This window comes from Phyllobates terribilis, unplaced genomic scaffold (genome assembly GCF_046119375.1).
Source record: "Phyllobates terribilis strain yellow unplaced genomic scaffold, ASM4611937v1 Scaffold_2__4_contigs__length_985480577, whole genome shotgun sequence".
Classification (NCBI taxonomy): Eukaryota; Metazoa; Chordata; class Amphibia; order Anura; family Dendrobatidae; genus Phyllobates; species Phyllobates terribilis.
Window position 1 is genome coordinate 831,004,770 of NW_027362762.1, and position 15,946 is coordinate 831,020,715.

Consider the following 15,946-nt stretch of genomic DNA (forward strand, 5'->3'; position numbering starts at 1 on the left):
GATACTTTTTGGGTATCGGCCCGATCCAATCCGATACGATATTTCCTGATATCGGAAGGTATCGCTCAACACTACTTATTAGACTTCTATATGAAAGAATACATGTAATGTAGATGTTTGTTGCTGGACTCTGGGTTGAAATAGGGTAGTCTACTGCGCTATCACATACCTTTTGTACATAGTATACAGAGAAAAAGGGGCTAGACAGATGCCAAAAGCACATTCTTAGCCTCTGTCAGGCAATAGAGCCATGTGCACATGTCTAAACATAGGAAAAATTGTAAAGTGAATAAACCCTAAAGGTGCATATATCTAAAGCCAAGCAGTATTAAGATGCTCCATTGTTTTCATGGCACTTACCTAGATTTAGAGCTTTGCAAATTTTGCCTTGACTTTAGAGTCATTTTCAGTATATTTCTTGAATGTAGTTTTGAGAGTGCTGAATGAAGAAGAAAAACAGAGAACTTGGTGGTAATTTAATTCGATAACATTTGACTATTGTCAGGTCAGAGTATAAATGAATTAATAACATACAGTACTTGTCATTATTTCGCTGTACTGATTATTCCGTATACAATTTCCCTTCAAGTTCTATCTTTTGAATGCTATGATGCTTTTAAGAAAAAGGCAAAATGTATTATCGCATCCGTAAAATCTTCAAGCTTTATTGGAACATGTTAAAACAAAACCACCATGTCAGGAAATAAAACACATGCTGCCACCTGACGCGTTTCCGGCGTTGTCGCCCTTAGTCATACTCTTGCATATTTCATCGTCTGTCAGCGGTTATGGATTAACGCACGCTCATCATGGGAGTGGAAGCCTACATTTATGCACGATGAGGCTTTTCTTTTCTTACTATGATGTTTTTAGGTTGCATTAGGTGCAGATTAAAGAAGTTGTCCGGCACTTTTTTTTAAATTGCCCAATGTATTCAGCATGTGGGCATAAGTATATTTGTAAATACCTTGTGTTGCTGATAATGCCTGTGAGTGGCGCTATCGGTGGCCGCTCACAGGCATCACGTGACCCCGCGCTGACGTCACAACAAGTGAGGTGTGACTCAGCGCTGGGGTCCCTGCGGTGGCTGCTGGGTTGTGGGCAGGGTTACCCCCCCCGTCACACCCGGCATCCACCGCACACTTTCCCAATGAATGGGGAGAGGCAGAGCGTGCGGCAGATGCCGGGTGTGAAGCAGGGGAATAACCCTGCCCACAACCCAGCAGCCACCGGTGGAACGCGGAAGAGGGACCTTCGACCTGGACTTGTCGTGACATCAGCGGATGTCAGCGCCGGCTGTAGCCGGGGTCACGTGATGCCTGTGAGCGGCCAGTCATAGCGCCACTCACAGGCAGTAACAGCAGCACAAGGTATTTACAGAGATACTTATGCCCACATGCTGAATACATTGGGCAACTTAAAAAAAGTACCGGACAACCCCTTTAATTGCCTGCTATATCTGAAAAAAAGAGCTAATCCCCATAGCATTCTTTTTCACCTTGATAAAGGCGCTAGTCTGGCGATAAAACTCGGTGTGAATAAAAAGCCCTGTTTGTACTCTCCAGACCTCATTAATCCCACAGGCGCAGCCCTCTCATCGTGATAACCTCCAAATTGGTAAACTGCTACCCAGAAGAATTTTTTTCCTCCAGCTACTGGGCTGCAGTTATGACATACTTGGCTTCTATATGTGTTGTGTCCTCACACAAACTCCACACATAAGCGCTACGTTCACCCTCATCCCCATCTGGTCCCTTACGGTACTGCCCTATCTCTACGCTTCTGTCCCATCCAGATTTCTTCAATCCCACTGCATAGACTTAGAGACAGATTATACAATTCTAGCTGAGAGGTGCTTAGGATCTTGCTACATAACATTTTATCATTAAATCTAAGGTAGAAATTGCATGTAGTAATCGCCTCAGCACCCTGTAATAGTGTCTACAAGCATTACACTATGCGATCATATATTTTTATGAGTTAACAATTGTACATAATAATTTAAAAATGCTAATTTTGCCTTTTTTATTATTCTACAATGCCTGTTTTTTGTGTTTTTTTTTACATTGTGTTACCAAAACTACCAGCCACAAAAAAAGCACTAAAAATTGGTAAAAAAAAAAAATTAATTGGGTGTAGAGAACTTCATGTTCCCCTTTATGTTTATCCATCGATTGGCTGGATATTACCCCAGTTCCTGGTTGCCAATGAGGCACCAAAAAGCCAATCTGACTTGGTCAAAGAATTGAGCATAGGTGGGGTTGCTAATTTAATATTTGCCGAAAGTGAAGGAAAGCCGAGCTTTGCTTCTGCATCTTATAACACTTTTGTGTCATATTTCATTTGATACAGGTGCCCCTGTCAGGAATTCTGTTGCCTTCTACAGTTTGATCACTAGTGTCCGCTATTGTTCACTTTAATAATTGTGCTGCAGTTTCATTCCTTACCACTGGAGGCTGCTGTTGTGTTCTACAATTGCCCTTTTCCAAGATGGCGGATTCTAAATCTATGGAATCCATCTTGTTTCCTGTTTAGGTCTACTTAAAGCCGCATGGGTCTCTCACTCATTGCTTGAGTATTATGCCTAGCTGTTAGCTTAGTCTTCAGTCTCCAGCTCCTGAACATTCTTACCCAGACTGTTCTAATTTATCTACAGATTGTTTCCTACAACTCCTTGCTATCTTCAAGAACTTCTACTACCGCTCGCTGTTCCTGCTTGTGCTCCTTCAGCCACTGGTTTCCAGCAGTACTACGCCAGTATCGTAACAGCCCCATTATCCTTCCCCACACAATCATTAATAAATTATTCTACATAGAAGGCAATGAAATGTTCAGAATGTGTATTATCTGCAGCATTTACCTCTCTATTTAATATCTTATTAAATAATATAGTGAGACTGTTTCACAGATGAAGAACAATTGGTCCCTTTACTCAGCAGTTAATGTGCACATCATTTGCAGCCTGTTTCCTCCGTACAGAGCACCCACACCTTTTTCCGGGCTTCAGCTATTAGACAGATGTTGGGTAACAATGAGCTGAGTACTGAAAGAATAGGATAACTGGAAACTCTATAGTAATTGAAAACATAAAAGCTGGCTAGCAGAATAATACCCTTGTTCTTCCTGGCAGTAAATATATGGGGTCACTCAGCAATTACCTAATATATTGTTATGGTCAGAATTGCTCACATTAGCCATTATTTACATCACTCTATTTTCTGTTCAGCCTATGTCTACACATGGGTATCTTGGGCAAGCATGCGAGATTGAAAATTTCCAGCAGGTTTTTATTAGAAAATCCAGGGCTAAAGATGGTGACTACAATAATAATCATCATAATTTGAATTTTTCACATCACATCTGTGTCCCCAAACTCATGAATCTGAACCCATGAAAACCAGGATTCTGACGTGACCTTGATGGAGCCACTCAGCCCGATTATGCTAAAGGAGTCCTAAATATAAAACCTTGAATTCCCTTTGCCCTCCTTTCAGGCGGTGTCTGATTTTTTTAATTGGACACAATAGATAGTATTCTATTACAATAGATACTTTGATACAGTTTTTTATTCTATAGGCAATTGGATTTGTTAGATATTCTTGCATTTATTTTTTAAATTAGTTGTAAATTTATTTTTTATTTATTTTACTTTATTTTACCTTTGATGTGATCGAAAGGCTGAGTTTCATTTACCAGACGATAATTTTCTGGGGTCCAGCCTTCTGTTGAGGTATAACATTTTGGCAACACAATTTTCTGTCTGTCAGGAATCTGGAACGCTTCACAGGCAGCCTGAGAATGATACAGACATCATTAGTTGTGTGTGATTTTTGATATTATATTTAAGAAGTATAAATACAGTCAGTGGACATGGGTGTTGAGTAATAAATTAGGAGTTTCATTACTTTTAAAACATTATTAAAAACAGTTGCAAACTTTATAAAATATCAAACTAAAAAGTCTTCACCTCTTTTTTTACCCCTGGCAATCCTGCACTATTGCTCTGGCGGTCCACCTAGACACTGTTTAAAGCAGCCAGTACATAACCACGGCAGCCAATACCTGGCCTCAGCGCTCCCATCTCTGAGAGTTGATGTCATGTGACTGCTCACTGTGTGACTGCTGCCACCGCTGATTGTCTGCAGTGCAGTGTAAAGAATGACCATGAGGACCTTCAGAGGGCCAAACCTCGATCGCCAAGCTAAAGAAGAGGTGAGTAATGTTCATTTTGTTATTTTGTAGTTGTTTTAGTCTAATAGTAATATAGACAAAACATACACAACTGGTACAGTAGGAGATAAATTCATATTGTTGAGTGTGAGAAAATTAATAAGGGCTCAGATCTACACAATTGTCTCTGCTCATTTGTCACTTATCGCTCAGTTAATCTTTGTTATCTTTTTTTTTTCGTTTTCACATGTCAGTTCATTTTTATTCTGTCAAGTATATAAAAATATCTCCTGTAGTTACTGGGAAATTACTGGGAAACAAGAAGCTACTGGTGGACCTGGAATTCCTAATGTATACATTTAGTTGTTTGTGTGGACTGGCTCAGTAATACATGAATACCCATACACTAAATACTTATAGTGTTTAACACTAACTTTTTTCCGGTGCATATATCCTAAAAATACACATACACAATAAATACATTAATACATAAAAGTCGGAGAGTTACGTGAAAGAGGACAGAACCTTTTAAAAGCTTTGCATACCTTAAATGTGTGGACAGCCCACGACAAGAATGCCTCCTCTTGCCCACTAAGTTCATCTCCTTCACCCGTAGTGCCAATTTGGGAGGCACCAAGCTCTGCCAGTCTATCATCTAAGGTATGGGCAAATGCACAAAACTGTGGATACATGCTGGAGCCAAGTCCAAAAACAGCGTACCTGTAAAATAAAATTATATTATTATTATTATTTATATATATATATATATATATATATATATATATATATATATATATATATATATATATATACAGTACAGACCAAAAGTTTGGCCACAGCTTCTCATTTGAAGATTTTTCTGTATTTTCATGACTATGAAAATTGTACATTCACACTGAAGGCATCAAAACTATGAATTAACACATGTGGAATTATATACTTAACAAAAAAGTGTGAAACAACTGAAAATAAGTTTTAAATTCTAGGTTCTTCAAAGTAGCCACCTTTTGCATTGATGACTGCTTTTCACACTCTTGGCATTCTCTTGATGAGCTTCAAGAGGTAGTCACTGGAAATGGTCTTCCAACAATCTTGAAGGAGTTCCCAGAGATGCTTAGCACTTGTTGACCCTTTTGCCTTCACTCTGCGGTCCAGCTCACCCCAAACCATCTCGATTGGGTTCAGGTCTGGTGACTGTGGAGACCAGGTCATCTGGCGTAGCACCCCATCACTCTCCTTCTTGGTCAAATAGCCCTTACACAGCCTGGAGGTGTGTTTGGGGTCATTGTCCTGTTGAAAAATAAATGATGGTCCAACTAAACGCAAACCGGATGGAATAGCATGCCGCTACAAGATGCTGTGGTAGCCATGCTGGTTCAGTATGCCTTCAATTTTGAATAAATCCCCAACAGTGTCACCAGCAAAGCACCCCCACACCATCACACCTCCTCCTCCATGCTTCACGGTGGGAACCAGGCATGTAGAGTCCATCCGTTCACCTTTTCTGCGTCGCACAAAGACACGGTGGTTGGAACCAAAGATCTCAAATTTGGACTCATCAGACCAAAGCACAGATTTCCACTGGTCTAATGTCCATTCCTTGTGTTCTTTAGCCCAAACAAGTCTCTTCTGCTTGTTGCCTGTCCTTAGCAGTGGTTTCCTAGCAGCTATTTTACCATGAAGGCCTGCTGCACAAAGTCTCCTCTTAACAGTTGTTGTAGAGATGTGTCTGCTGCTAGAACTCTGTGTGGCATTGACCTGGTCTCTAATCTGAGATGCTGTTAACCTGCGATTTCTGAGGCTGGTGACTCGGATAAACTTATCGTCAGAAGCGGAGGTGACTCTTGGTCTTCCTTTCCTGGGGCGGTCATCATGTGAGCCAGTTTCTTTGTAGCGCTTGATGGTTTTTGCAACTGCACTTGGGGACACTTTCAAAGTTTTCCCAATTTTTCGCACTGACTGACCTTCATTTCTTAAAGTAATGATGGCCACTCGTTTTTCTTTACTTAGCTGCTTTTTTCTTGCCATAATACAAATTCTAACAGTCTATTCAGTAGGATTATCAGCTGTGTTTCCACCAGACTTCTGCACAACACAACTGATGGTCCCAACCCCATTTATAAGGCAAGAAATCCCACTTATTAAACCTGACAGGGCACACCTGTGAAGTGAAAACCATTTCCGGTGACTACCTCTTGAAGCTCATCAAGAGAATGCCAAGAGTTTGCAAAGCAGTCATCAAAGCAAAAGGTGGCTACTTTGAAGAACCTAGAATATAAGACATATTTTCAGTTGTTTCACACTTTTTTGTTAAGTATATAATTCCACATGTATTAATTCATAGTTTTGATGCCTTGAGTGTGAATGTACCATTTTCATAGTCATGAAAATACAGAAAAATCTTTGAATGAGAAGGTGTGTCCAAACTTTTGGTCTGTACTGTATATATATATACTCTGTCTCTCTCTCCATGTTTACAACGTTTTATCCATCTTTGGGTATGTTCACACCGAGTTTCTTTCAAAGTTCAAAGGGGGCGGTTCTGTAACAGTTTTTCTTTTCTTAAAATGGTTTTGAGGAGCCTTGGCAGAGTTTTTTTCCAAAGCATTCTTTGCAGCCTTTTGATCACATATTGCACATGAGTCAACAGAGTGATGCAGCAGCAAAAAAGGCAAAAACAGTTCTGGGATGTATTAAGAGAAGCATAGAGTCTAGATTACGTGAAGTAATTATCCCCCCCCTACTCCTCCTTGGTCATGCCCCATCTGGAATACTGTGTCCAATTGTGTCCACATTTTAAAAAAGACAGAAAAACTGGAGCAAGTTCAGAGAAGAGCTACCAGGATGGTGAGTGGACTGCAAACTATGTCCTATGAGGAACGATTAAAGAATCTGGGAATGTTCAGCTGGCAAACAAGAAGGCTAAGAGGAGATAGATGTCTACAAATATCTGAAGGGATGTCACAGTGTAGAGGGATCATCCTTATTCTCATTTCCACATGGAAACAAAAGAAGCAATGGGATGAAACGGAAAGAGATTAGATATTAGAAAAAACTTTTCGACAGTGGTGGTGATCAATGAGTGGAACAGGCTGCCATGAGAGGTGGTGAGTAGTGTTGAGCGAATTTGTTTGGCATTTCAAATTAGTGTTCGGGGTTCAGGCTTGTTCGCGAAAAAAAATTGGCTCCGCCCATGAACATCCCTGATGTTATCTACGTGACAACGTGGCAAATCAGGGATGTTCGTGGGCGGAGCCGATTTTTTGGCGCGAACAAGCCGGAACCCCGAACACGAATTTGAAATGCCAAAGAAATTCGCTCAACACTAGTGCCGAGTTCTCCTTCAATGAAAGTCTTCAAATGGAGGCTGGACAGACATCTGTCTGAGATGGTTTAGTGAATCCTGCATTGAGCAGGGAGTTGGACATGATGACCCTGGAGGTCCCTTCCAACTCTAACATTCTATGATTTTATGGTTGGACAGTACCAACTTTGGAAATGTTTCTTTCAGGATCTGCATTAAAGAATTAAAGAATTAACATGCACTTTCTCTGTTCCCTCATGAGATTTTCAAAACATCTTTTGGAGAAAAAAACAAGAAAAAAAACCCTCATATTAACAGGAAAATGGATTTGCCATAGAAGCGTTTTGGAAGAGTTTTCCAAGGCCTTTTGAGGAGGATTTTAGAAAATGTTTGCTCCAAGAACTCCTGAAAAAACTTAGTGTGAATATACCCTTTAATAGCTTTCCTAAAACCTCTTGATATGAACTCAGCTTAACACATATCGCTGAAAATGCTTTTATAATTGTACAGCACTGTATGCTAATGGGCGCAGAATGGTCTGATGGGCGCCTCTGGTCCGTGTCCAGCGCCTCCTCTGTGTCCGCAACGGCCCCATTTCCAACTGTAATTGACGTGAAAGACTCTTACTACATAATCCACACAGCCTGTAATGCCTTACAGGCCGCGAGAGATTTATTTTGTGTATTCTAGCCTCCATAAAAAACAATTATTGTGCCTAGAGCCATCTAAAAGGTGATATAGAATATATTTCTTGGAAATACACCAGTGATGCATGATCATGGATAAAATTGGTGAATGTTTCGATAAAACAATTCTGCCTAGAGATGATTTTTCACTTTTTACTCTACTCGTCTATACTGGAGTGAGTTTGCGACTTTTTGTGCAACATTTTTAAAAGTTACAAATATAAATCTGGCTTAAAAAGAGTCTGTCAGCACAGAATGACTGCTCAAACCATGTACAAGTGCTCGGTGCTCCCTTGACGTGCCCAAACAGTTCAGTGCACATGTCCACCTACTTGTTTTCTCTCTCCATTCCCTCCACCCCTTTCTTCTTTGATTGACAGCTCTGGCTTTATAGATTCAGAGAAGAGCAGAGATAGAAACAAGTAGGAGGAAAGGTGCACATAATTCTTTGGCCACGTCAAAGGTGCATCATGTGCCTGTTTAAACAGTCATCCTGTGCTGACAGACTCTCTTTAAACTTAATTACTAACTACACACAGATTACATCTACTTTTTAATAGTGTAAAGAGTGGCACTAATTTTTGCACAAATATGGAATGGAACATTTTTTGCAACTTTTTAAAGACAAAAATATGTAAAATATGTTCCCCCTAACTACACGAAATAATGCTAATATCCTTCCGTATGCAGTACATCACTATAGTGTCAAGGAGCTTACTCTGTACGGCATTATTGTATACTTTCATACCTCAATTTGTTTTTCAGTGTCTTCAAGTTGAAAATTGATTTCTTGAATTTCTGTAAAATAAAAACACATTAAATATACACTCCTTAACAATTAAACTCCAACACCAAGAAGGAAAAGTCATTGAATTATGGAAAATAGGAAAAGTAGAAATGAGATTTATTAGACCCACCTCTCCATTGCTGGGGCAGTCACCATTTCCGAACGTACTTGTAACCACCAGGAGAAGAGATTCTTTATCCAAGTTATCAATGTTGTAATCTTCCATACAGAAAACCTACAATGTAAATCATTTTATTACAAAAATGCTCCGATATGATGATAAGGATAAGAGGTCGAGGGTTCCCTTCCAAAGAAACACTTGAGGAACGTGTTGGTAAAACCAAATCTACTGTTAGCAACGTAAATTAACCATTTTCAAAGTCTTACACACGGCCCCACTTCCACTCTAGACTGGTCAATGTTGCTTCACATAGACCACAGACTGTTGTTATTTTCCCATTGACTCTTATCACAGATAAACTGGTTAATCTCTGACTATTTACAGACTTTTCAGGAGGAGGGACACTCACCATATGTGGCTGGCCCTATGAACTAAGCATCAATCCCTCCTACAACTAATGATCCCACAGTCCATTGATGTCTGACATTACTTGCAGAAAACGAACGAAAACCTCTTTCTCTGTGCTGACCTCCCAATGGGCTGAAGATCCTCTCAGCCCACCCTGCTTAGTGACTCTCTCTGTTTCTGAGGGCTGAAGGTACGACTGACTGGCATCTTAACCCTCCGCCACATACAATAGGCCTGACAGGCACATCTCTTTTATTTGGCGGGAGTTTTGAAATGTTTGTATTTCAGAGTTATTAGTTTTAACTTAAGTAAATGGGTTTTTTTTTGCACCTGATTATGTGTAGTCTCTTTTATTACATCCCTATGAAGGTCACTGATCACTTTTAGAGCACTGAAATTGCAAACATTAGATATTATAGGTATTTTTCTAGCCTGCGCCTGACAGTCACATTGTATGTGAACTCGTTAGAACCGATATTGTATGTGACGGAGGGTTAATCCTCTGGACCTATACAGGACTCCAGGAATTCCCCCTGCACTGTGTTTACATGAGAATCTTGCTTCGGCCTTCTGCCCACTGTTTTTCTTTGTCTTGGTGAGGAAAAAGCCTCTCCTACTTCAGCCTACTGACATTTGCATGGTAGACAAGCCAATATCTAACGTATATGCAGTGTCAGACTGAAGAACATTGGGCCCGCCAGAGGATTTCTCCCTCACTCAAGAGCCCCATAGCAGCTGCAAGGTTTGCACTATGAACTCTCCTAAAGGAAAAGCCAGGACCCACCGGAGGATTCTCCGGTTTTCTGGTGGACCAGTCCAACCCTGCGTATAGGCCATTGGCAGTTTCTCCAGACACAGCATATAGTCCATCCACAATGTACCCTTTGGTGTCAAAGCCCACCTTTAGTCACTCCCATTACTCTTCCTACCAGCGCTATTGTGTAGCACTCCAGAGCCAGAACACACACACTAACTACAGCAACAAGCACTTCCGAGTCTAAACTAAAGAAAATCTGATATCAGCTACCATGACAGAATTTGGTGGTACTGCTGTATCCCACATCCCATTAAGCCATGTAACCCTGGACCTCAAAGGGCACAAACAGTACAAGCACAATATACAGTCTTTTACCTTATGGGGGAATACAGCATTAGAACATTGGTTAGTGGTTATTGAAGCACTCGGCTCATTAACAAAGAAGAGCTATTCAACCCAGCTTGCTGTGACTCTGAAGCTGACCCAGCGTTTGGGTTGATCAAAACCCCCAGATAACAACTGATATAATCAGAGTCAGTTGCAACTTGCCATAAAAGTAATATTACATTCTAGTTGTTAAAAAAAATGCTTGACCCCATATAATATGGGTGAACTGGATTCTTCACATTGAGAGCCATTCTGGCAAATGAAGTAGGATCCCAGCTAGGAACTTTTTAAATTAGTCTTTTGTTTTCTCCAAACACTACGGAGGCATCCATACTCAAAAGTGAGGTTGCAATCAGTGATCAATGTGGATCGTGATGGAAAGGAATGAGAAAATTGAAAAATATTTCAAGAGAACTCAAAGAAAGTGAGAACAAGTGAGAGACGACAGAATGTAAAATAATAAAATCAGATGATTATAATCTTTACATTTCCTTAGCTCACTTGCTGTTGAAGGTCTTTATGATGCATTTTCTCCTCATTCTAAGTCTTGTTGTGTGGGCCTATAGTCACCTGTTTTGCCCTTGATGGGTATCCATAATGGTTTGCAACTCTTTATTCTCAGTTTGAAAACCCAAAAGAGGCTTGTTAAACACTTGCAGCATAAGTCACTTAAATATCACAGGAACAGTATATGCGCTGTGTAACTGTATTTTCAGGTGAGTTTTCAGAATAAACCGTCATGTGTGTATGTAAGGAAAAACACTATTTCAGACCATTAAATAACTTGTATTTTTCCTTTTTAACTTCACACAAAGCCTTAGCAGTTTCTCCTTGTGTCTTTGTACTTTTGTTTCCCTCCAGTTTCTCCCTTCTCTATATAGTTTATTAGGCATTGGGTGTAATTTGATCCCTCATTACATACTGATTTGTAGACAGATTTGAGCATTTTTGAAGAGCAAATGATCAATGTAGGAGAAAATTAGTGCCTGATAAGTGGGGAAATAGTCATTTTCTCTAATAAGACACTCTATATTTATTTTTATTTATTTTACTAACTTATATAGCGCCATTAATTCCACAGTGCTTTACAGACATTATCTACGTGGCAAAGTTTCGTATCTCTACTTGAACTGTTGATTTATAAAAAAAAGTGGAAAGTAGAATTTGCATACCTATAAGTGTTTAAAGATAATACACTTTTTCTTACCTTAGTGTTAAATGCGTAGCTAAATAACGTTTGTAGTTTTTTAGCAAATGTCTCAGACTTTCCAGTTTCAGTCGCAAAGAGGATCGTTACCTTTGTCCTGGCAGTCATAGATTTCCACATAAGTATTGAAGCAAAAAGCACTGCCCTAAAAAAGGACATAATATGCATTAAGCATGTAATGTATACAACCAGCAAAACATCTCAGATCAACACATCATCTATTTCTGTAACAGGATTAACATATGGTTCCTACGAAGCCAGCTATGTTTCCTTCTACGCTACATGTCCGCCAACTAAATGGGTTCTGAGAGTTATCTGATTTCGGCAGCCTGCTTACTCCATTATTACAATGTTGAAAACTCCCTTAAAACCCATTGACTTGTCAGAAAGGATAAATGGGATCAGAACCATTTCATGTTACTACAAGTGGAAAGATTTGGTTCCCATTCAGATATCTAACTTGACAATCTTCTTACTTGGAGATAACACTGAGTTTGAATTCTTTCTTCTTTGGTTTACTGCTCTCGTTTTGCCACTTGTGAGTTTTCCAAGCATCGATCTGAAATAAAAATGACAAAGCTTTGTAAACATTTATGTAAGTACATGTAATTACCTAGATAATATCTATAGGATACCTAATTCATTGCCTATGTACCAAAAACTAGAGAAAGCAAAGTCATGGAACCCAAAGTAAGTAATGTGGAAGATTGGCTCAACAGGCCAAAAACTACATTTTCTAAATTTGTCCAAAGACACACAAAAGTTTCAGTCTTTCAATAGTCACGTTAATATAAAATCTAGAAACGTTTGAATTTTAGAAAAAAAAATGGGTATAATTGGGTTTAAAGAAATTACAAGCATGCTATTAAAAGCACCCATCCACCAAAATATCACTGCCCTAGCATGGTAAATAATTAACATCCTGAACTCTAAATGAATATTAAAGGTTACTCCCATCATCTTAAATGGGTTAAGTTGCAAAGTTTTTGTAAAAATAAGCAACTTTGCTAATTTCTTGTTAAGGGCAGAGACAGACTGCCGTATTTCTCGTGTAAGGCTATGTGCCCACGATGCAGAAATGCTGCAGATTTTTTCCGCATGTCCCTGGCAGGAAAAACGCATGCGGATTTTACTTGCGTTTTTCCTGCCAGGTAGAAGCGTTTTTGCATGCATTTCTGTATGCGGGTTATCAAGCGCTTTTCCAAGCGATTTTAGCATCACTTGGAAAAGTGCTTGACAACTTGGTCACACTATGTAAATCCATGCAACCGGCATGGATTTATATAGTGTGACCAAGTTAATAGTTAAAAAAAAGAATAAAAATGGTAAAAAATAAAGATTATACTCACCTTCCGATGGCCCCGGTGTTTTCTCCGCTGCGTCCGGTCTGTTGTATGGGTCGCGATGGTGTGAAAGGACCTGCGGTGATGTCATTTAGTCATGTGACAGGTCACGCGACCGCCGACGTCAGCGGTCGCGTGACCTGTCACATGACTAAATGACATCATGACAGGTCCTTTCACACCACCGCGACCCATACAACAGACCGGACGCAGCGGAGAAAACACCGGGGGCCATCGGAAGGTAAGTATAATCTTTATTTTTTATTTTAAATTCTTTTTTTAACAGGTTCCATGGTACCTGAGTCTGGAGGAGAGTCTCCTCTTCTCCAAACCCGGGTACCATCCGCACATAGAATTGCATAATATCCGTATGTGCAAATGTGTTCACGTGGATATTATGCGTTTCAATGCAAGCCAATGGCGGCAATTACGCTGCGTGTCCGCAAAATTAATGGACATGCTGCGTATTTTTCCACAATGATAATCCACAGCTGAAATTACCGCAGCATGTGCACAGCACATGCGGATTATCATTGGGGACCATGGAGCACGTGTAACCAAGCATTTTTTAAGCGCTTTCGCTGCAGAAATTCAGAGGAAAAAACACTTGAAAAACGCATAGTGGGCACGCAGCCTAAGGATCGCATTGTAAACCTCGTACTGGCTATCCGATCTCCTCACCTGAGCATGAAAGCTTCATAGAAATACATCACGCTGTCATGCTCAGGTCAGGAGAGGTGCCGGTCAGTCCGTTTAATGCAATGCGATCATCACACAAGTTAAACGGCAGTTTGTCTCTGCCCTAATTAAATTGCTCTCTGGTCTCATTGATGGACTAATTTTTTACTGTATTGTTTATGACTCATGGCCTATGTTACAGACCACCACTGCAGTCTATCTGAACAAGCCGAACAGGCTTAGGCTTATAAGTGCTTTCCAATAGAGCTTGTAAACACTGCCCCGAAGAGGGTTTGATCTCTGGAGAGTACTGTTAGCTCCCGATCCAGCCAATGATGGTGTCCTTCCCCTCCTCCAAAGCTACAGAGGCAAAGCTGAGCCAGCTCGAGAAAGAGCACAGATCAGGCCAATGGCACAATGATGCCGCTGGTCCGAACTATGAATCAAGCAGGGGCAGGGCAGTAGGCAGGAAACTAGAAAGCTGGAAGTGGTGCACTCCTGCTTCAGAAAATGAGACAAACTTATAAAAGGTTAATAAAATAATCTGTTCATTCAGCATTATACAGCTCTGGGGAATGTTCGTCTGACTTTATGGCATGTTCACTTGATGATTTTTATCACAATGGGAGATACAAAAATTGAAAATTATCTAACAAAATGTTTATATCATAAAGAGAACCAGTTAGTTAGGTAAACTAAACATTTCTTTCAGTTTTATATTCATGTAAATGAGGCTTTGTTGTCTTGTAATAATTCCAAAAATAGTTTTAAGTGAGGGGTCATAATGGGTGCATTTGTATGACGCTCCAAGGGGTTGTCCACATTGGTTATTGCCAACGCAGAGGAAATTAAACATTTTGGAATCCCATAAAAATCCATGAGCTGTGTAACATAAAGCCTGGACTTCAGACACCCACATGGAGATGCTGGGTCATCCAGAGCAAGAGTTCCTCTTGGTAGTCATTCTCGGCTACGTAAGGCTCTCATTAATCTCTCTATTAACTTAAAATTCCCTGATCGAGTACCTAAAAATTGGGTTTCAAAACAAGACAACCTCTTTTAAAGCATGCGAGTCAATGACAGGTATATGGGCTGAAGAAGATGCAAAGGTACCTTCTTCAGTGGGGCCAGAAGTTTCCTTATTGAGGTGAAATGTATGAAATTACTCGAGACAGAAAATTCTTCTTAAAAGGGTATTTCAGCCTAAAATATTTTATACCTACAGTATTTAGTTTAAAAATACTAAACTGCGGGAGAATCTGACCGCTTCAACGCCTAAAGGTCATCAGAAATGGACGCCAGAGAATTTTGAATACAATAGTGGTCAAGCGTGTGCCCTATTACACCATTCAAGGTGTGTGGTCCTAACTTAAACAGCCAAACACGTTGGTGATAAATTCTTCAGGCTGAAACATGCCTTTAGAAATAGTGTAGCATAATATTACAATTAAGTTACATTACAATGAATTCATTTTATATACGAGTAAATGACATTAGGAATTAGGTACGGGCCCAGTTAAATATTTTGTAGCAATGAGCTGACACTTATGCCTCTGATCGGAACAGAATCAGTAGCCGTTTACGTCAAATACAACTACGATATCATGTGTTTTGTGGACTTTTCTCCTACCTGATAGTAGTAAAAAGGATTCAGAATGTAATTAAGCATTTCTTGGTGAAACACTTTAGTGATGCTTCCTGACATTGGGGGAACAAGCCAAACCCAATCTGCTGGACATCCTCCCCTCAACCGGTATTCGTTCTCCATATGCTTCATGAAAGACTCAGCTGCAGAATGATGATCCATGATAGTCACATTGTATTTCTAAGCATAAAATGTTATATTAGAAGTTAGCATTTGCTTGATAATTTCAAGAATTTTTAAGAAGATGTTGCTATGGTGCTCTGGTAGTAAAAGAATGGTGGGTAATGAACCCACTTCACCTGAAGAACAAGAGAGAGCACCAAGAGTATATACCCGTTCAGGGACTAAGCGGGTTGAAAGTGATTTGTACAGCGGTGGAGTGTGGGTGCGTTACCCGATGAACAAAAGTGAGAACACTGTGAATAATTAATTACCTTTATTAGAAGTCCTCAA

The 15,946-nt window shown here is 40.0% G+C and overlaps 1 protein-coding gene across 1 annotated transcript in view; it reads right to left on the reverse strand.

Moving 5' to 3' along the window:
- Positions 1 to 15,946, reverse strand: part of NOS2 (nitric oxide synthase 2) — a 66,556-nt gene that overhangs the window by 26,807 nt on the left and 23,803 nt on the right. Inside the window, exons 12-19 of the mRNA XM_073667776.1 lie at positions 15,479 to 15,673; positions 12,304 to 12,386; positions 11,828 to 11,972; positions 9,078 to 9,182; positions 8,909 to 8,958; positions 4,716 to 4,890; positions 3,660 to 3,792; positions 361 to 439 (exon numbers count right to left, since the gene is read on the reverse strand). Coding sequence (XP_073523877.1) covers positions 361 to 439; positions 3,660 to 3,792; positions 4,716 to 4,890; positions 8,909 to 8,958; positions 9,078 to 9,182; positions 11,828 to 11,972; positions 12,304 to 12,386; positions 15,479 to 15,673 — 965 coding nt within the window. The remainder of the gene's footprint in view (positions 1 to 360; positions 440 to 3,659; positions 3,793 to 4,715; positions 4,891 to 8,908; positions 8,959 to 9,077; positions 9,183 to 11,827; positions 11,973 to 12,303; positions 12,387 to 15,478; positions 15,674 to 15,946) is intronic.